This window comes from Bombyx mori, chromosome 28, assembly GCF_030269925.1.
Source record: "Bombyx mori chromosome 28, ASM3026992v2".
Classification (NCBI taxonomy): Eukaryota; Metazoa; Arthropoda; class Insecta; order Lepidoptera; family Bombycidae; genus Bombyx; species Bombyx mori.
This window is the reverse complement of record NC_085134.1, coordinates 8,415,676-8,438,097: the sequence shown is the minus strand read 5'-3', so window position 1 is coordinate 8,438,097 and position 22,422 is coordinate 8,415,676. Positions and strand designations below refer to the sequence as shown.

Here is a 22,422-nt window from a genome sequence, read left to right as displayed (position 1 = left end):
AATACATAGATTCTAAACGCTTTTTTTTCCTTCGCGAATTGTGATATAACAATCCAAAGTAAAATGATATCGGTTATCTAACTATCTATGCGTGGACACGGTTCTCGTTTATTTGGTTGTGTAATGTGGAGCGAAAAAAATGAAAAAGTTTGTGATAGGAACCTCGTTTGTTTGTGTGGTTCTGTACATATGAATCTCTGACTCGAAGTCTGTGATGTGTCCAAAGAAGGACGCTCTGTGGAAATCTTTGAGATTATAAGAACACATTTAATACAGCCGCGCCATTTATTTATTTGGCGCTACTGTTTTTTTTTTATTTTTTTTGTCTACCCACCGCTAATAACATTGAGAGAGAAAAGCTGGCTTACCGAACGTCTTGGGCGCTACAATAGTATGTCTATGGCTTTTCTCGAGCGCTATGACATATCCCTCTTCAAACGAGACTTCAGACCTTTGTGTTTCTAGCTGAGCGCCAGTGATCCACCTGGAATCCTCATACTTTACGCTAGCCATGCAATCAAGTCAAGTCTCTGCTCAATCACATCAAAATGCACAGGCACGCGTTATCGAATTGAGGTTTGAAGAGTTGAGCATTACGGTGGAGCATTGATGAGCTCACGTGCCTCCGGCTTCCGGCTAGATATTCAACAAAGGCCATTTGGGGATTACGACATAGGGAGGATCTTCCACCGAGCGTGTAATATTGCTCGGTAGATAGACGGTCCGAATGTTGTTGGAATTTGTATATGCATGCTTGCCTAAAAAATTGTTGTAAGTGAGATTCAGGCATCTGTCATATATGTTGTGTACTTTGATGGCTAGCCGCCACATCCATAAATGCCACAACTTGAATACCGACACTCACTTCAAGAGCAGCGCATTATTATAACAGCATATTATATTCGTAGGCAGCGGCTTGGCTCTGCCCCGGCATTGCTGAAGTCCATGGGCGACGGTAACCACTCACCATTAGGTGGGCCGTATGCTCGTCTGCCTACACGGGCAATAAAAAAAAACATGTTATAATGAGACTGGCTTCAGATCGGACGACACCCATTGACCGTAGTGGTAAATACATCATACCATTTGGATTGAAAAGTATGGGGTAGCTCATGTCTCAAGGTGGATGACGGCATTGTTGATGTCTATGGGCTCCGGTAACCACTTAACACCAGATGGACCGTGAATTCGTTTATCAGTTTAAGCAATAAATAAATATTGTTATAAAATGGGGAGTTTTAAAGTTATATTCACTCATTGAAATTGGTATTTAATTTGAATAAATTTAAAATTACTTTTGCAATGAACGACTCGCGGTCAGTCAATTAATAACCCGTAAAATTTTATTTAATTGCGTCTACGAAAACAATATTCCAATCCATTTTCTTCAGCTTAAATAAAATAATATAAGTTTTCACGAATTCTCATTTAACCCTAAAACTAACCGCGAATTTGTTCCGAATTCAATGTCCTGTCTTTTGAGTATAAAAACAGTTGCGGCTTGAGAGCGTCGTCACAGTTTCCCGCGCTTTCCGACAGTCGCATCGAAATGTGTAACGTTATTTTATATGTGAGTCATTTGATCGATAAAATTAATAATATAAAATTAGTGGTCGCCCGGTGGTAAAAATTCAACAATAATTAATTTAAATAATAAGTTTTGAACATTATTATGGTTTTATGGTCACATTTCTATTATAATTATTGTTCTAAAATCATACAATAACACTATTAAGACTTTATACTATAGACAAATAATATTAAATAAGAACAACATTAATCTATTCTCAATTTGACCACAGACTTTAACAATAAATAATATAGTATATATGCGTGAGTGTGTGTGTTTCAAATACATAGTAGTGTGTGTAATGTTTTTCTAATTGATTTTATGTATTTTTATGCATAATTAAAAAAAAATTAGCATTCTTCATTCCTGCTCTATATTCCTTATAAGTATGGGAAATTTCATAATCCTCCGTCAGCGCAATTTTCGTAAAAAGGCGTACAACGATTTTGATTCGCGTATTAATTTAAAGATGTATATTGGTTTTTATAAATATAAATTCTTTGTTAATAATAAAAACAGTAATGCTTAATTCGATTTTCAGTATATAACCTTATAGGCTCTTTTTTATACGACTACAATAGACGAGATTGTTGTTAATTCGCCTGTATTTTTACTTGTGTGTGTGTGTGTGTGTGTGTGTGTGTGTATCAGTGTGTTTGTTTGTTTTCTGTGTACATATTTCGATGATTCTTTTTTTTTTTGAAATCTAATGCTTCTCGTGTCTCTATCAAGATGAGCAGTAGTTTATGTGTTATATTTAATGATGTGACATTTATGCATTCCATTCTATTGCTGTTAAGTTTTGGGAGCCCAGCGTCCTTAAGCACATCGGATCTAAAGCCAATATTATTTATGCTCTTTTATGCTCTGTAAGCACTATGAATTTATGAGGAAAGAAAATAAGCATTGCGCCAAGTTAGCAACATTATGTTGACACATTTAAAAACAGTGCGTGGAAGTTTTATTTGTGTCATCCGTAATAGACAAGGGAGATATATATTTTATTTATTTACAGGCAACACTGGCCGCGTTGCTGGCTACGGCTCTGGCGCAACAGAACCAATGGAATCCTTACATCAATACCAACATGCAAGAAATGCAACAACATGATTTGCAGGTAGATTTTATTTATTTTTAATTTCTGGCACTCTTAATTTTTTTTTAATTGTACATCTAAATTTGACTTAGGGAATTTGTCTGAGGCGCGTTTGATGATGTCGTCAGTGGGAGACCCGTCATCTTTAGTATTCAAAGGGTTTTGGATTTCTATCCGCTAGCCCGGATTTTATACTAGATGCTATTTTTTCACTTGTTTAGACGCGTGATCGAGCCCACGGCACACCCAATGCTAAGCGACCACGAGAGCCCATAGATATTCGCGTGTACACCGCCACCCAACAAACACTTTATCAGGCCACACCAAATCACCTGCTTCACAGCAGAACTAGAGGGAATGGATGAGAAAGATGCTTACTCTATACTCTATTACAATTACGAAGTCCCTTTTGACACTTTAGAACGTAACTCTTCGCGCTTTGCATAATCTATATAAATAATAATATTTTTTTGTTCATGATCGTTAACATCATTTAAAAAATACACAATCAATCTAAATTATTATACAATTAATTCACACATACAATAACATCTGTCTCTTCGTAATTAGAATAAAGTACACTTTGGCCTTTTTTTTGTCCTACCTATGCTGATAGCTTTGAGAGGCTATTTCAGCTTCACCCTAATGTGTGTAGGTGAGCTCACGGGGCTCAAACCGGAGTGTTGCTAACACTGACCCTAGCAAGAGCAGTGCTTCGCAGAATCTACCACCGGATCGGAAACGCGACCCACTGAGAAGATCCGGCGAGAAACTCAGTGGGCTGTGTCTATGGGAAAATGCATGATCGCATAGGCAAGGTCGTGAACGCACCTGATATTAAACTGCTATTGGATCCCATAGACAACACAAGCCGAATGCCGCCATCCTCTATATGCGGTAAAATCCTCCACTGTACTGTAAAAGGATTGTCTCTTCCTTCAATACGGACTAACAGTCCAATAAGACTAACACAGGAAGTGCTTACCTGAGTGATCGATAAATAAGCGATTGATGGGATCCAATAGGTCACTTCAAAATACGCATTCCCACTACTAATGAGCCGGTCAATTTGCGTGCAGCCACGACGAGTAACGTAACTAAAAAATAATAAAAACATCTCTTATAGCGTTGGCTTCGTTTATTAAAAAAGCGACAAAACAAGCAGACATTCTGATTGTGTCCGTTCTATTTCGTTGCCTAACCGATCTTTTGAGGTTACCCGTTCATTCGAGACGCTTCTTTTTGTTCTATCAGGGTTCAGTATGGTTGATTTTACTAAAATAAAAACCTTATTTACAAGTACGTAATTTATTGTTCTTTAATGATACGTAATTTCTTCCGTGAAGCAGTAATGCGTTTCGATTTGAAGGGTGGGGCAGCCGTTGTAATTATAGAGACCTTAGAACTCATATCTCAAGGTGCGTCGTCGCATTTACATTGTAGATGTCTATGGGCTCCGGTAACCACTTAACACTAGGTAAGCAGTGAGCTCGCCCACCCACATAAGCTATAAAAAGATGTTTTTTTACTAGTAGGTAATTTATTGTTTCAGAAAATTACCAAACGCGGTAGAATTGTTAGATGAGACATGATTTCCAATTCTCAATTGTATAATGACTCTTCAAATCCGAAAGAAAGAAAAAAAGAAATCATTTATTCGCCAAGCATAGTGAAAATGAGTTATTACGTAAATTAAAAGCAGCGTGTATGCGTGTGTGAAGGTGTGATAGCTTTGCAGCCGAAATAGGTACAATGCCTATTTGGATCACCCTTATTGATCAATTAATACGTAAAAACAACAATGCATTAAACCCGTGTTTGATCGCATACCTTAATAAGAAACATATCCATTAGTGACCCAAATTGACGGATTTGTCACAATAAACTACCACTGTTTAAGTTTCTGATTCTTAAAAAAACAAAACACAATCACAAGACACTGAAAAAAAACATGTGAGCAATTCACGCGTGGTAGAAGTGAAAACTTCAAAAATTAAAATATAATTATCCTAAATATCTAAGTGTATGTAAAATTTTGTAATCAGTAAATAATTGTAAATCATCTTATAAAGTATGAGGTAGCGCCCTCTTTGAATTGATATTTTAATTTCGCTTCTAATGTGTTTCTATCTCATTCTCTCGTCGGCTGAATCCTATACATTTATGTGTTTGTGTCTCTGTGGACTTATTTTTTCGTTTCGTTTCATCGAGTTTGAAATCACAACGATTCTAAAGAAGTTTCACTTAAAAAAACATTTTTTTACATACAGAACCATTTCATACCGTTCGTAATAATTTTAATAATCGGTTTGCTTCTAGACCGATCGCTTTAACGGATCGCTCCTTCGTAACTCTTATCCAACTAGTCTAGTAAAAGTCACATTCGTTTTTGTAATTCATTCAATTTTACCGAAAACTTTTCACGGTAGTTTTGTTGTTACGCAACTCGGTCTTGTCAAGACGCGTGCGTCAGAAGATATCTAGATACTCTCCTCTCTCCTCCTTGCGTCGATAATCCTCAGTGCTGAGGGTCGTGGCCTCCTCTAATCACTTTCTCCTGCATCATCTTGCGCCATTCCTGCCTGTCCTCGGCTGTGTGGATAGCAACGTGGACTGAGGTATTGAGAGTGGAGCGTATTTGGTCCGACCAGCGCATTGGATTTCTGCCTCTGTGCCTTCTCCCGCATACCTTGCCTGTCACCAGCAGCTTCTCCAGATTGTCACCTCTCTTTCTGGCGATATGTCCAAAGAACTCGAAACTCCTCCGTGCGCATGTAGTGCTGAGGCGCATTGGAGTCTTGAGCTCGGTAAGAATGGATTCGTTGGTTCTGTGTTCTAGATACTAACGCGACTTAAATAGTTATGCTGAAACAATCCTCCTTTATCTATACTAATATTATAAAGAGGAAAGATTTGTTTGTCTGTTTGTATTGAATAGGCTCTGAAACTACTGAACCGATTTGAAAAATTATTTCACTGTTTGGAAGCTACACTATTCCCGAGTGACATAGGCTATAATAATTTTTGAAAAAAATTAGGGATTCTTACTAAAACTCCAATAATGTAACCCAAGGTGTAAAAAAATTACCTAAAATACTCTTTACATCGCGTACCCTGCGAAAACTATTTATGATAGAATAAAATAATGTACCACGACTTTGTAGAACACATTAATTACAAAAAGTGTCACGACAGCATATGCCTAACTATTATAGTTATGCCGCAATAAGTGTTCTTTTATTTTAAAAAATAAAACAACGTCAAATATCGTTGAAATTTTTGTTAAAGACCCGAGCGGAGCCGGAGCGGAGCGCTAGTAGTTTATAAAGAGGTTAGGTACTTCAAGGCTTACGTAGAGAAAGCTCTCTCTGTATTTTGTACCGTATGTTCCATGGGGAACGCTCTAAGGAATTTGTCGAGATGATCCGATCTTTTTTCCTCTACTTATTCGTTGTTATCCTAAGAGGCTATTCCAGCTACTCGCGGACGGGTAGGTGAGCTCACGGGCTCAACTTGAGAAAATTTGCTAGTACTAACCCTACCCCACCGAACGTGGTCTCGCCTTGTCGCGGCGGTGGGGCTTAAGCGTGCACCCCGATACCGTGGAGCAGCGTTGTCTGCACAGGGGTGCCGTGAACAAAGAGGACTGCACACCGTGTTCCCGTTTTCCCACCTTTGCTGGACAAAGGGTGCGTGAAGCGGGAGATGGCTCCCTTCTGGAGCCGTCTTGAATGCTAGGCCATGTCCCCGGCAGCTTTTTGGCTGCTAAAGGGGAAGGCCCTCCAGAGGAGGGTACCGGTACGCCGGCGTGGCCACACCGTGGTCAGACGTGTGGGTCTGTCAGTAATGGTAGACCCCACGTGGATGAGAAGTGAACCGGAGGGCACTCCCTTCCGGTCGCTGGTTGCCATGTCCCCGGCTGCCTCTTGGCGGCTACAGGGGAAGGCCCCCCAAAGGAGGGTACCGGTTTACCGGCGTGGCTTCGAAGAAGCACACCGCAATCCCTACCGAGTAGGGGACGGGGGCTGCTGCCTAGCAGGAGCCGTGAGGATGCGAACCTCTATAAAAAATGCCCCAATCCCAAGTTTTTGACACCTGACGATGGGATGAATGGCTGGAGGGAGTCTAGTCCCAAGGGTTGTCCCATACCGTAATCCCCACTTGGTGGGGGGCGGGGGCCGCTGCCTAGTAGGGGCCGCGAGGATGCAAACCTCTATAAAAAATGCCCTAATCCTAAGCCTGTGACGTGCCCGGTGATGGGATGAGTGGCTGGAGGGTGTCCAGTCGTGAGGGCCGTCCCAGGGGACCGACCCCTGGTTAAATAACAAAGGAACGAAATGAATGATGGCAAACTTACAAAAAACATTACCCCAGGAGGGTACCACTCTAGGTGGAGAATCCCTCCGTGCTTCCACTTCGGTGGGAGCATGCTGCCCCACGTATTCTGGGGGGGGCAAAGCATGCCACGATGAAGGGGGCTGTGCGACGGGCAGCGGAAAACCCGTCGAACCGAGGTGTGCCAGCGCTGGCTCGACGCGCTCTGCGCTCGTCAGCGACTGCGAGGCGGCTGGCCCGAAAGGGAAAGTTAGGCGGAAGAGAAAATCAAGGGGAGTTTCTTCCCGCGAAGGGGAGGGGGGGCAAACGTCGTCCTCTGACACGGATGCCCCACCGGAGAAAGTGGTGGTAGTCTCCGATTCGGCCTCTGCCGCGGAGGAGATGCCGCCCCCTAAAGGGAGACCCGCTCGGGGGAAGGGCGAACCGTCACCGGCGCCGTCATCGGCGTCGATGTCTGTCGCCTCGCTGGACGGGCGGACGACGGAAGAGGAGGAGGGCGGTCTTCGGGACCCTGCCTTGGTCATAGGCAGGGCCATGAAGACCGTCAAGTCGTATGCGGCGACCAGTGCCAAAACCAAAGCTGCTGGCCGCAGGCTGCGGGAAGTCGTCTCGCGAGTCTCGAAGGTTCTGCCTTCGGTTGCTTCCGCCAATGACCAGGTGGTGCAGCTGATGGCGGAGAATTCGAGGCTCCGAGCACAGCTACAGGCGCAGCAGCGGCCCGATGGCAAGGTTGCTGCTACCAAGCGGGTAGCCGCGACGAGGTCGTCGCCCGCGTTGCCACGTGCCGCTGGGTCGCGGACTCCTCCGGCATCTGTGCCGGCGGTGTCGCCGCTGGTCTCCGGGGTCCCTCGGGGTCCCTGTCCCTCAGCGGCGGCTGGCGACCCGTGGCCCGTGCTGCCACCATCGCGGGCGGTACAGCGGCGTTCGCGTCTCCCGTCGCCGCGGTCTAGGGAGGCGACGGCCGTCGAGCGGCAGCAGGGATCCGCGGGGCCACGGATCTTGGGCCTGCCGGAACCGAATTGCTACAGCCTGGACGAGATTATCGATCGCACCGTCCAGGCTGTAATGGAAAGGCTGGGTGGCGGGCTGGCGGCTCTCGAAGCGAAACGTATTGTCGCTGGTGACGCTGAACGGCCTGCGTCTACACATGCCGCGGTGTCGGGTGCTGCAGTGACCCGCTCCACCCCCGTACAGGCTCCAGCCACTAGGGCGGGCCCGGGGCGAGACAGAGCCAAGCGGGGGGGCGGCGCTAACGCGAAGTGCACATCGCAAGCGCCTCAACCCCGTCCGCTGCCCCCGCCCCCGTCTAACATGGACGAGGGGTGGAATGTGGTGGCCCGGCGGGGTGCCAAGAGGGCCGTACCGACAGCTCCCCAAGTGGGTGGAGCACCGGCCACTGCGGCGTCTCAGGCTGCTCCCCAACAGGGTCGAGCGCCTGTGGCCGCCAAGAAAAAGAAGACGAAGAAGAAGTCGACGCGCGCGCCGCGGTCGGCGGCAGTGGTCTTAACGCTGCTGCCGGCCGCCGAGGCCAAGGGCGTGTCATACGGAGATGTAGTCTCCCGGGCGTGCGCGGCTATTGATCTGGACGAGATCGGGGCGGGGGAGGGCCTCCGCTGTAGGCTGACGGCCAATGGGGCCAAACTACTAGAGTGTCCCGGTGCCGATAGTTCCGGCATCGCGGAGCGTCTGGCGGCGAAGCTCCGTACGGTTCTGCCTGAGGAGGAGGTTCGAGTGCACAGGCCGGTCAAAATGGCTGAATTGAGAGTGACCGGCCTGGACGACTGCACCACTAAGGATGAGGTGGCGGCGGCTATTGCCGCCCGGGGCAACTGCGCCCTGGAGAATATAACCGTAGGCGAGCTGCGCCTCGGTTATACCGGGGCTGGCTCTGTTTGGGTGCGTTGCCCGGTAGAGGCGGCCACCTCCTTGGCTGCTCCTCCGCCCGGGAGACCGTCGGGGGAACCGGGCAGGTTGCGCGTGGGCTGGATAGCGGCCCGCGTGCGCCTTCTCGAACCACGCGCCTGGCGGTGCCTCAGATGCTTCAGCACTGGGCACTGCCTTGCTAAATGCGCGAGTGCCGTTGACCGCAGCGGATTGTGCTTTCGCTGTGGTCAGCCGGGACACAAGGCGGCCGTGTGCTCGGCTGCGCCGCACTGCTTATTATGTGCGGCGGCCGGGCGCAAGGCTGACCACCGGGCCGGGGGCAAGGCCTGCCCTCCGGCCAGCAAGAATGCTGAACGAAATCGGCGCCGCCAAGCTAAGCGGCGTCAAAAGAAGCGGTTGGCCGGGGGAGCACCGGCCGGCACTTTGTCCCCCGCTGAGGCGTTCGCGCCCGATAGCGGGGGCAATGGAGTAGGGGAGGGAGCGATGGATGTGGTTCAGTCTTAATGGATCACACCTATCGCTTCCTGCAGGGAAACTTGAACCACTCCGCTGGGGCTCAGGACATGTTGCTCCAGACCATGGCGGAGTGGTCAATTGACGTGGCTGTGGTCGCCGAGCCATACTTCGTTCCCCCAGCGGATGACTGTTGGTTTGGGGACGTTGATGGCTTGGCGGCCATACATATCAGAAGAACCGCGATGGTCCCCCCCCTGGCGATGGTGACCAGGGGCCCCGGGATCGTCGCGGTACAGTTAGAAAATATCGTCGTGATCGGGGTGTACTTTTCTCCGAATCGGCCTACCGTCGAGTTCGAGCGGTTCCTGGACGGGCTAGAGGTGATCGCTCGTCACCTCGCTCCCCGTTCAGTGATACTGGCGGGGGACTTCAATGCGAAGTCTGTCGCTTGGGGTTCCCCATTCACGGACGCTCGTGGTAGGCTGCTGGAGGAGTGGGCGGTCGCGGTCGGTCTCTGTATCGTTAATAGGGGCTCGATCGCGACTTGCGTGCGGTGGACGGGCGAGTCTATCGTGGACTTGACGTTCGCGAGCTCGCCCGTCGCACGGCGCATCCTCGGCTGGAGAGTGGTGGTGGGGGCGGAATCGTTGTCCGATCACCGGTATATCCGGTACGATCTTTCTGCCCCTGCGCCGACGCCGGCTGCAGGTGCCCGCGGGGTTGACCCCCCGCAGAGTGCATCCCGGTCATTCCCTAGGTGGGCACTGAAGCTCCTGAACAGGGAGCTCCTGGTGGAGGCCTCTATGGTGGCGGCGTGGGCGCCCAAGCGCCCACAACCTGTCGATGTGGAAACCGAGGCCGAATGGTTCCGGGGCGCGATGCACCGCATATGTGATGCCTCGATGCCCCGGGTCGGCTCTCGGCACTCTGGACGGCGACAGTCGCCCTGGTGGTCGCCCGAAATTGCAAGACTGCGTGCGGTCTCCATTCGGGCGAGCCGCCGGTGCACTAGACACCGCCGTCGCCGCCGCCTGCGGCGCGACGAGCCCGTCGCGTTCGCGGAGGAGGAAGCTCGGCTGCACCGCGAATATCGCGCTGCGAAGGACGCCCTGCGGCTGGCCATCAGGCGGGCCAAGGAGCAGAACATGGAGAGACTCTTGGAGGCGCTCGAAGCGGATCCGTGGGGGAGCCCATACAAATTGGTACGCGGCAAGTTGCGCCCGTGGGCCCCCTCTATGACTGAGCGTCTCCAGCCCCAGCAGCTGCGGGACATCGTTTCGGCGTTGTTCCCGCAGGAGCGGGAGGGTTTTGTCCCTCCCGCTATGGGCGGGCCGTCTGACACCGTCGACGGCCAAGCTCCTGCTGAGGTGCCTCGTATTACCGAGGCAGAGCTCCGGGTGGCCGTTGTCAAGATGACTGCGAGAGACACGGCCCCCGGCCCGGACGGAGTCCACGGCCGGGTATTGGCCTTGGCCCTCGGTGCCCTGGGGGACCGGCTCCTTGAGCTATATAATGGCTGCTTGGAGTCGGGACGGTTTCCGTCGCTCTGGCGGACGGGTAGACTTGTGTTGTTGAGGAAGGAGGGGCGCCCGGTGGATACAGCCGCCGGGTATCGTCCTATCGTGCTGCTGGACGAGGCGGGAAAATTGCTGGAACGTATTCTGGCTGCCCGCATCGTTCGGCACCTGGTCGGGGTGGGGCCTGACCTGTCGGCGGAGCAGTACGGCTTCCGGGAGGGCCGTTCGACCGTGGATGCAATTCTTCGCGTGCGGTCCCTCTCGGACGAGGCCGTTTCTCGGGGTGGGGTGGCGCTGGCGGTGTCTCTTGACATCGCCAACGCATTTAACACTCTGCCCTGGACCGTGATAGGGGGGGCACTGGAGAGGCATGGAGTGCCCCTCTACCTCCGCCGGCTGGTTGGGTCCTATTTGGGGGCCAGGTCGGTCGTATGTACCGGGTACGGTGGGACCCTTCATCGTTTTCCGGTCGTGCGTGGTGTTCCGCAGGGGTCGGTTCTCGGCCCCCTCTTGTGGAATATCGGGTACGACTGGGTGCTGAGGGGCACCCTCCTCCCGGGCCTCCGCGTTATTTGTTACGCGGACGACACGTTGGTCGTGGCCCGGGGGGATGATTTTAGGGAGTCTGCCCGTCTCGCCACAGCGGGAGTGGCCCTCGTCGTCGGAAGGATAAGGAGGCTGGGTCTCGACGTGGCGCTCAATAAATCCGAGGCTCTGTGGTTTCACGGGCCGCGGAGGGCGCCACCCGTTGACACCCACATCGTGGTTGGAGGCGTCCGGATAGGGGTCGGGGTGCAGTTGAAGTACCTCGGCCTCGTGTTGGACAGCCGGTGGGCCTTTCGTGCTCACTTTGCGGAGCTGGTCCCCCGATTGATGGGGACGGCCGGTTCTTTGAGCCGGCTGCTCCCGAATATTGGGGGACCGGATCAGGTTGTGCGCCGTCTCTACGCGGGGGTGGTGCGATCGATGGCCTTGTACGGTGCACCTGTGTGGGCTGAGCCGCGCAACCGGGCCACTATGGCTCGGTTCTTGCGCCGGCCGCAGCGCACCGTTGCCATCAGGGTCATCCGCGGATATCGCACCGTCTCCTTCGAGGCGGCGTGTGTTTTGGCGGGGACGCCGCCATGGGAGCTGGAGGCGGAGTCGCTCGCTGCCGACTATCGGTGGCGCAGCGAGCTTCGTGCTCGGGGCGTGGCGCGTGTCCCCGAGAGTGAGCTGCGGGCGCGGAAGGCCCATTCTCGGCGGTCCGTGCTCGAGTCGTGGTCGAGGCGATTGGCCAACCCCACGTGGGGGCTACGGACCGTCGAGGCGGTTTACCCGGTCTTTGATGACTGGGTGAATCGTGGCGAGGGACGTCTCACCTTTCGTCTGGTGCAGGTGCTGACCGGGCACGGATGCTTCGGGAAGTACCTGCGCCGGATAGGGGCTGAGCCGACGACGAGGTGTCACCATTGTGGACACGACCTGGACACGGCGGAGCATACGCTCGCTGTCTGCCCCGCTTGGGAGGTGCAGCGCCGTGTCCTGGTCGCAAAGATAGGACCTGACTTGTCGCTGCCTGGCGTCGTGGCGTCGATGCTTGGCAGCGATGAGTCATGGAAGGCTATGCTCGACTTCTGCGAGTGCACCATCTCGCAGAAGGAGGCGGCGGGGCGAGTGAGGGAAAGCTCTCCTCACTACGCAGAAACCCGCCGCCGCCGAGCAGGGGGTCGGGACCGGGGTCGTATCCGTGACCTGGCCCCCTAAGAGCTAGGGGTCCCACCCGTTTTGTGCGGGGAGGGACCCAGACGAGGGGTGGCGTGCTATGCACGCTCACCCGCAATAGGAAGCCGGGTGATGGTAGACCGCGTTCCCCCGACCGCTCTGGGGGAAGGTGTAACGCGGCGCCATCAAAGCGGGCTCTCGGCCCGCTGAACGAGGGAACCGGTGGTCGTTTCGCTGGCGGCCACCGGTCCGGCGTCCGTGGGACGGTGGGATGGATGTAATGTGCTCTGCGTCAACCCTGTCCCGCCGTTTCAATAGCCCCGACTGGGCTCCGGCCCGGTCCGAGGTAGGGCGCCGGTTGTGAGCGGCAGGAGTTTTTAGTGAGGTTCAACTCCCACATACCCCACCTGCCGCGCGGGTGGGGATCCGGCGATTTTCTCCTGTAGAAAAAAAAAAAAAAAAAAAAAAAAAAAAAAAAAAAAAAAAAAAAAAAAAGTACTAACCCTAGCAAGAGCAGTGCTTCACAGAATCTACCACCGGATCGGAATCGCCACCCACTGAGAAGATCGGACGAGAAACTCGAAAGGGTTATGTCTATTAGGGTTACTTCGCACGTCGTAATCGGCGATTTCGACGAGGACGGTGACCGGTGCTTGAGGGTCCTAAAAGCACCGAGAGTGAATCCGGGGGATCTGACAAGACATGTTTTTTTTGAATTTTATTTTTTTAATTGCTTAGGTAGCTGGACGAGCTCACAGCCCACCTGGTTTTAAGAGGTTACTGGAGCCCATAGACATCTACGACGTAAATGCGCCACCCACCTTGAGATATGAGTTCTAAGGTCTCAGTATAGTTACAACGGCTGCCACACCTTTAAAACCGAAACGCATTACTGCTTCACGGTAGAAATAGGTAGGGTGGTGGTACCTACCCGCACGGATTCACAAGAGGTCCTATCACCAGTAAGCGTTGCTCCGTCGCGGTCCGATAAGAATATGATCATCTCCTTTTTACCATCGCACCGCCTTTTTACCCGCCACCGGAGCTGAGTTCATCTACCTGGACCTACTTTTTTAAATTTTAGAGAGAGACAGAGAGAGTATGCTTTATTGTACACAAAATAAATAAAAAAGCAATACATAAAAGCAATAAAAAAGTACAATTAGTCGTCTTATCGCTAAGAGCTATCTTTTTCAGACAAATTTTCAAGTGAACAAGAATCACTTTACGAAACAAATTAAACGCGATGTACCTATCGATTGGAATATATACCAACGCATACATACATATATATACATCCATATAACTATAGTAATTTTTAATTTTGCTTGTTTACACATAAAAAAATTTTAAGCAATTTACATAAAAAATTAAAATTATCATGATATAATATTGTGTACGTTATTTATGTGAATATATATACTGTGTATATGTTTGTATATGTATGAAGTATTATTACAGTTTGGTTATTTTCACATTAAGTTATGCACCTACCACAGGATTCTCTACATCACCCTTGGTTGACTGGTAAAGAATGCCTCAGGCATTAAGTCCGCCATTGTACTTCTGTGCATTAAGAAATAAATAATTACCTAAGAAACACTAATACAATGATGCTATTTATAGTAAGGCCAGATGTGTTTAAAACGTGATTATTCTGAAAAATTTTAAGTTTTTTTACCTTCCAATATCACAGAGACATTTTGCTTTCGCGGGACTGGATTTCGCGCTGACTTAAATATTTTTTTCGTCTACAGCTCCAAGCCAGCGACTATTCGGGGGGCTTTGATTTCGGCACCCAAGAAGGTCACGATGGAATCCAAGACTTCGGTGGACAAGATGGACACAATTACGGAGGACACCACATCCAGACGCACTCTTACCCCGTCCACCAACACGTGGAAGAAGAGAACCCTGAACCGATAAAGCATTACAAAGAAGTTGTCGTACCGATACCGAAAAACGTAGAGTTTAAGGTACACCATCCCGTTATTATACCCGTACCCCATTCGGTACCCATCCAGATACCCGTACCGAAAGCGGTGGTCATACCCATTATAAAAGAGGTATCGATACCTGTTGAGAAATCCGTACCGTACCCTGTCGAAAAAGTGGTTCACGTACCCAAAATCAAAGAGGTACCGTTCGAGGTGGTCAAGCACATCATTGTACCCGTACCCAAGCCTTATCCTTTTAAGGTACCCGTTTATGAGACTATAATTCATACCAAGAAAGGATCACATAAGATTTAAATAAATTTGTAATTTTTTCCTGTTTGAGTTCCCGCCATTTTAAATTTTACTGGCACACAATTATCGTGTGATAAATATTTGGTATTTTATTTTACAACTTGTTTCAATAAATACGATTATATCGGGTTAAACTCATTACGTTTTAGTATTTACAACTAAAATCGATTTTCTGTTCCATAACTTTGACCATACATCGTTTATTTTCGTTGTCGTCAAAATGTCAAAAACACAATGTTAAATGTTGGGTGCGAGAGAGCGAGAGGTAAAATAGTTGATGTGCGAACGTTGTTGTTATTTGTTGTTGTTTGTTATGTAAATAATATTGTTGTTATTTAGTTTCTAAGTTTTATAAAGACTTGATGTTGATTTGTGTTTTTTTATTTTATTTTTCGATTTAATAATAAAATTGCTACATTAAATTCCTTGTTCAAAAATATATTGAAATATCTTTTGGGTCAACAATTTTCATCTATGAAATTTATTGAATGTAGTTTATTTTTTAAAGTTAATTTCATAGTTGTGTTGGTTTTCCTCTAAGTTAATACAAATAAGTTGCACACAAATTAATTTTGAGGTTGACCTGCCGATTTGCTTCGTTAAATGGTAAGCGAAATGTTTTGCTTAAATCCCACGTAGTTCTCAACTTATCCGCTAGATGTCACTATGCTTAAAAAATAGTATTGTCTTCTACAGGCGTCCATTCTCTTTGTAAATATTATGTTTATTAAAGTTAACTTTTCCTCTACAATAAACTATAAAATCTTGTTAATTTGTGATCTGTATTGCGCTTAAAGACATTAGAGTATAGAGTACCTATCATTTGCCAATTTCAATCACGTAATTACAATTACGAGGACTTATCATTCGTCCTTGTTACCGACCATTAAATAATAATATAAAAGTTTCAATCGAACTAATAAACAACTAATGTTCTGTACTAAGGATGGTAATGATTTTTGAAATACGTACAAATTTTATTAACGACTTACTGTGCGTTGCAATTTATAAATGAGTTAGGTACCGCGAGATCCAATTGAGAGTTATTTTAATGATGTAAAAACAAAATTTGCTTTACGATTTTTCCTATATTATGGGTAGCGGAGAATGAAATACATACATAAATACGTTTAAATATATATATGTATGTATGGATAATAAATATCCAGACAAAGAGCAAACAAATCTGTACATCACATAAATATTGGCCCGACGTGGGAATTGAACCCGCGATCCTCACAACAGGCAGGGGCGCTAGCTACTGCACCACTTATTCAGGTTATGGTTCCACGATTTATATTTTATTATTATAAAATTTATTATATATTTATAATTTATTATATATTTCTGTTTTTTTATTGCTTAGATGGGTGGACGAGCTCACATCCCACCTGATGTTAAGTAGTTACTGGGGCCCATAGACATTTACAACGTAAATGCGCCATCCACCTTGAGATATAAGTTCTAAGGTCTCAGTATAGTTACCACGGCTGCCCCACCCTTCAAACCGAAACGCATAGCTGCTTCACGGTAGAAATAGGCAGAGCGGTAGTACGTACCCGTGCGGACTCAAGAGGTCCCACCACCAGTAATTACCACAACCAGTTTCTTTGTAATGATGCAAAATGAACTTTCAATACTTAATAAGTAAACGACAATCAAATCAAATCAAATCAAAAAATTTTTATTCAACATAAATGAAAGTACATACTTGTTGAACGTCAAAAGAACTACCGCCAATTCACAAGAACTAGCCTCCGTCCTGAGAAGAATTGGCAAGAAACTCAGCGGGCATGTCTTTTTTTTTACATATAAAATTATTATTTATTTATTTTTTAATATTATTATTTTTTAATGCCTAAAATGTCTTTATATATTTCTACCTATGCTGATAGCCTTGAGAGGCTATTTCAGCTTCGCCCTAACGTATGAGTGAGCTCACGGGGCTCAAACCGGGAGATGTCTTTGGCATTTATTGTCGGTACTAAAAATGAAGCCTCAACTAAAATATTCGGACATCCCTATTCTAGACAATCGATCTAAAAATGGACGCTATTAAGAATAACGCATCAACATCATTGTTCCGTTCCATTTAGAGAAGAAACGCTTTGGGTTAGCCCACGACGGTTAAAGGTTTATTAGTCACAAATAAACTTCCGAGATAGACGCGTTGATTAAAGTGACCAGTAGATATAGAACTGACTCACACGCCGGCTATCATGAAACCGAACAGCGCGCTATTGAAACTAATAATAAGACTATTGATTTTGATAATTTTATTCATTTTGATATTCATTATATCGACAGTTCTGTACAGTGCGAGATATTGGCCGGACATTTATAATTACGTCAACGCTAATATCACCATCAAAAGGATACCGACTCTATCCGAAATCACCGTAGCAGAAATAGAATATACAACCGAGTTCACGACTGAATTTGATTATGTTGATTCAACAACAGATGCTTATGAATATTTCGAAGTGAAAGATGCGTATAGTAAAGAGAAGAGGGAAGTGAACATTGATTTCGCTGGTGACTACAGCGAAGTTCCAGAGAAAGGGGTTCTTGTTGAATACGTGTTTATAGATGAACCTACCACAGTGAATGTCGGTAAAGTTCCGGATTTGATAGGCGATAGCGAAATAGGCGCGAGAGATTTCAAAGATGTGGATTTTTTGGATGGACACCATCGAATCGTTGAGGAATTGGAGAGATATGTGAGTAACTTACATTTGCACGGTATAGTTGTAGTAAGCCAGGGATTCCCAAACTATTTTGGACCAGACACCGCTTTCCCGAAATCAAGTGGCGTTTCAGACTCCATTGCCCAAATTAAGCCTATTTCTAGTTTTATTTCTATTGATCCAAAATACCATTACCAATTTAAAAAAAAATTTGGGTTAGTTAAGGGAGTAAACTTAAAATCATTTTCACATCAAAACTTAACTAAATAAATGGATATGCAAATCAATAAATAAAAGTTAGAGTGCCACAATGATACATCCTACTAAAATATAAGCTATTTTTGTAATAAATTGGTAAACGTAAAAGAGTTAGCTTAGAGCTTATACAGTAATTTGAAAGTTTCAAATTAGAACTTGATTAAATTAATAGGGGTTGATTTTTAGACCACTTCAACCCCCACATTTTCGTTTAAGTCGACCCCTGGGAAGATATTAACCGCGTTGGGAATCCCTGTAATAGACAAAAACAATTATGCCGCGACATTATTGACGGAACGAACACTATCTATATATTAATACGTGAAGCAAAAACTTTGTATCCCTTTTTACGAAAACTGCGCGGACGGAGGAGTATGAAATTTTCCACACTTATAGAGAATATAGAGAAGAAGTGCACAATGCTAATTTTTTTTTTAAATAATGCATAAAAAATACATTAAATCAATAAAGAAAACATTACACACACTACATACCATGTATTTGACGCACACACGCATGCATACTATTTATTGTCTAACTTTTGTTCTTGACGTCTGTGGGCAAATTGAGAATAGATTAAATATTGTTTGTCTTTGTTAATATTTTTTATAGTGTAGTCTTGGCGAAATTTGATATTATAAAAGTATAAAATACAATCATAATAGTGTACAAACTTACAATTCCAATTAATTATAGTCGAATTTCGACTACTGCGGGACCACTAGTTATTATTAAAACGTCATTAAGCGAATAGCTATTAATAAAAGATTACGCGTTTTTTGTTCACATTTCGTCTTTTCGCATTAAAAGTTTAAAATTTCCAAAAATATTCGAAATTAAGAATGCGCGAAATAATATGCGGAATCATTTAGGTGTCTATCACCAGTATTTTCTTCATAAATACTGCCAAAAGAGCGTAGTTTACTTTTAGTTTTTTTTTTTTTTTACTTATGTTTTGAATACTATTAACAAAACTAACACATAATTTTATCTTACTTTAAAAGACAGATAATGTAACTGGTAAAAAATAAAAAATAAAAATTGCAAAGATGATTAATATTAAAAATATCATAATATGTTAAGCCTTTAAAACACTCTCCTGTAAAATTAGTAAGTTTTGAGATTATGTGTATGTATACAGTTTTAATGCGAGAAGGCGATTTATGAGAAAAAAATTGCCCTTGTAGGCAGACAGACGATCATACGACCCGCCAGAAGGTGGTCTGATGGTGGTGAATGCTGGTGACGTTGAGTGATCAGTCGCTCAAGGACATCAGCAATGCCATGGGCACAGCCAAGTCGCTGCCTGATACAAAATACCATTTCAAAAATGTCCATGTGTCATGTTTAAATATGTCAAAAACAAAAGAGGAAATATATTACAGATCGGCTAGAACAGAGAGCTTAGTGCGAGTTTTTTAACGTTCTCGATAGCGTGAAAGTTAAGTCAAATTTGTTCGATACGATTTCAAAAATGTCCATGTGTCATGTTTAAATGTCAAAAACAAAAGAGGAAATCTATTACAGATCGGCTAGAACAGTGAGCTTAGTGCGAGTTTTTTAACGTTCTCGATAGCGTGAAAGTTAAGTCAAATTTGTTCGATACGATTTCAAAAATGTCCATGTGTCATGTTTAAATGTCAAAAACAAAAGAGGAAATCTATTACAGATCGGCTAGAACAGTGAGCTTAGTGCGAGTTTTTTAACGTTCTCGATAGCGTGAAAGTTAAGTCAAATTTGTTCGATACGATTTCAAAAATGTCCATGTGTCATGTTTAAATGTCAAAAACAAAAGAGGAAATCTATTACAGATCGGCTAGAACAGTGAGCTTAGTGCGAGTTTTTTAACGTTCTCGATAGCGTGAAAGTTAAGTCAAATTTGTTCGATACGATTTCAAAAATGTCCATGTGTCATGTTTAAATGTCAAAAACAAAAGAGGAAATCTATTACAGATCGGCTAGAACAGTGAGCTTAGTGCGAGTTTTTTAACGTTCTCGATAGCGTGAAAGTTAAGTCAAATTTGTATGCAGTTGAAACGCCTGCCTACGTTTGCCGCTAGGGGCGATGTTCCAACTGCATAAAAATTTTAGTTAACTTTTACGCTATCGAAAACGTTAAAAATCTCGCACTAAGCACGTTCAACAAAATACTATATTTACTATTCGATAGACGGTAAGAAAAAGACCTATTGAAACGAAATTGAGGCGTATTGAGGCGTTGTATTGAAACAATTGAACAAATTTGAGTTAACTTTTACGCTATCGAGAACGTTAAACAACTCGCACTAAGCACACTCAACAAAATACTATATATTTACTATTCGATAGACGATAAGAAAAAGGCGTATTGAAACGAAATTGAGGCGTATTGAGCCGTTGTACTGAAATAATTGAACAAATTTGAGTTACCTTTTACGCTATCGAGAACGTTAAACAACTCGCACTAAGCACACTCAACAAAATAGTATATTTACTATTCAATAGACGATAAGAAAAAGGCATATTGAAAGGAAATTGAGGCGTATTGAGGAGTTGTATTTAAATACATTTGAACAAATTGAACAAGAGTTAACTTTTACGCTATCGAAAACGTTAAAAAACTCGCACTAAGCACACTCAACATAATACTATATTTACTATTCGATAGACGATAAGAAAAAGGCGTATTGAAACGAAATTGAGGCGTATTGAGGCGTTGTATTGAAACAATTGAACAAATTTGAGTTAACTTTTACGCTATCGAGAACGTTAAAAAACTCGCACTAAGCACACTCAACAAAATACTATATATTTACTATTCGATAGACGATAAGAAAAAGGCGTATTGAAACGAAATTGAGGCGTATTGAGGCGTTGTATTGAAACAATTGAACAAATTTGAGTTAACTTTTACGCTATCGATATCGTTAAAAAACTCGCACTAAGCACACTCAACAAAATACTATATTTACTATTCAATAGACGATAAGAAAAAGGCATATTGAAAGGAAATTGAGGCGTATTGAGGAGTTGTATTTAAATACATTTGAACAAATTGAACAAGAGTTAACTTTTACGCTATCGAAAACGTTAAAAAACTCGCACTAAGCACACTCAACATAATACTATATTTACTATTCGATAGACGATAAGAAAAAGGCGTATTGAAACGAAATTGAGGCGTATTGAGGCGTTGTATTGAAACAATTGAACAAATTTGAGTTAACTTTTACGCTATCGAGAACGTTAAAAAACTCGCACTAAGCACACTCAACAAAATACTATATTTACTATTCAATAGACGATAAGAAAAAGGCATATTGAAAGGAAATTGAGGCGTATTGAGCCGTTGTACTGAAATAATTGAACAAATTTGAGTTACCTTTTACGCTATCGAGAACGTTAAACAACTCGCACTAAGCACACTCAACAAAATAGTATATTTACTATTCAATAGACGATAAGAAAAAGGCATATTGAAAGGAAATTGAGGCGTATTGAGGAGTTGTATTTAAATACATTTGAACAAATTGAACAAGAGTTAACTTTTACGCTATCGAAAACGTTAAAAAACTCGCACTAAGCACACTCAACATAATACTATATTTACTATTCGATAGACGATAAGAAAAAGGCGTATTGAAACGAAATTGAGGCGTATTGAGGCGTTGTATTGAATCAATTGAACAAATTTGAGTTAACTTTTACGCTATCGAGAACGTTAAAAAACTCGCACTAAGCACACTCAACAAAATACTATATATTTACTATTCGATAGACGATAAGAAAAAGGCGTATTGAAACGAAATTGAGGCGTATTGAGGCGTTGTATTGAAACAATTGAACAAATTTGAGTTAACTTTTACGCTATCGATATCGTTAAAAAACTCGCACTAAGCACACTCAACAAAATACTATATTTACTATTCAATAGACGATAAGAAAAAGGCATATTGAAAGGAAATTGAGGCGTATTGAGGAGTTGTATTTAAATACATTTGAACAAATTGAACAAGAGTTAACTTTTACGCTATCGAAAACGTTAAAAAACTCGCACTAAGCACACTCAACATAATACTATATTTACTATTCGATAGACGATAAGAAAAAGGCGTATTGAAACGAAATTGAGGCGTATTGAGGCGTTGTATTGAAACAATTGAACAAATTTGAGTTAACTTTTACGCTATCGAGAACGTTAAAAAACTCGCACTTAGCACATTCAACAAAATACTATATTTAGTATTCGATAGACGATAAGAAAAAGGGGTATTGAAACGAAACTGAGGCGTATTGAGGAGTTGTATTTAAATACATTTGAACAAATTGAACAAGAGTTAACTTTTACGCTATCGAAAACGTTAAAAAGCTCGCACTAAGCACACTCAACAAAATACTGTATTTACTTTTCGATAGACGATAAGAACAAGGCGTATTGAAACGAAATTGAGGCGTATTGAGGCGTTGTATTGAAATAATTGAACAAATTAGAGTTAACTTTTACGCTATCGATATCGTTAAAAAACTCGCACTAAGCACACTCAACAAAATACTATATATTTACTATTCGATAGACGATAAGAAAAAGGCGTATATCCGGACTGTTTCTCTATAATTTTGTAATGTGTTGTGAAACGAATCGATTCCTACGCTTCATAAATAATTACACATGCCCGTACCTAGTGTG

The 22,422-nt window shown here is 44.4% G+C and overlaps 2 protein-coding genes across 2 annotated transcripts in view; both read left to right on the top strand.

The window, feature by feature from the left end:
* The first annotated feature begins 1,549 nt into the window (after positions 1–1,549).
* LOC101744979 (uncharacterized) lies at positions 1,550–14,814 on the top strand. The gene is made up of 3 exons (XM_004924314.5): positions 1,550–1,570; positions 2,586–2,687; positions 14,320–14,814. The coding sequence occupies exons 1-3, from the start codon at positions 1,550–1,552 to the stop codon at positions 14,812–14,814; spliced, it is 618 nt and encodes a 205-aa protein (XP_004924371.1).
* A 2,085-nt stretch (positions 14,815–16,899) lies between these two features.
* LOC101740361 (proclotting enzyme) overlaps positions 16,900–22,422 on the top strand; it is a 38,393-nt gene continuing 32,870 nt past the window's right edge. Inside the window, exon 1 of the mRNA XM_038021202.2 lies at positions 16,900–17,531. Coding sequence (XP_037877130.1) covers positions 17,031–17,531 — 501 coding nt within the window. The 5' untranslated portion in view covers positions 16,900–17,030. The remainder of the gene's footprint in view (positions 17,532–22,422) is intronic.

Excerpts from the sequence above, each read along its gene's own strand:
- LOC101744979 (XM_004924314.5), top strand. The coding sequence starts at position 1,550 with ATGTGTAACGTTATTTTATAT. Across the intron at positions 1,571-2,585 it reads TGTGTAACGTTATTTTATAT|GCAACACTGGCCGCGTTGCT; the intron begins GTGAGTCATTTG and ends ATTTATTTACAG. Across the intron at positions 2,688-14,319 it reads TGCAACAACATGATTTGCAG|CTCCAAGCCAGCGACTATTC; the intron begins GTAGATTTTATT and ends TTTCGTCTACAG.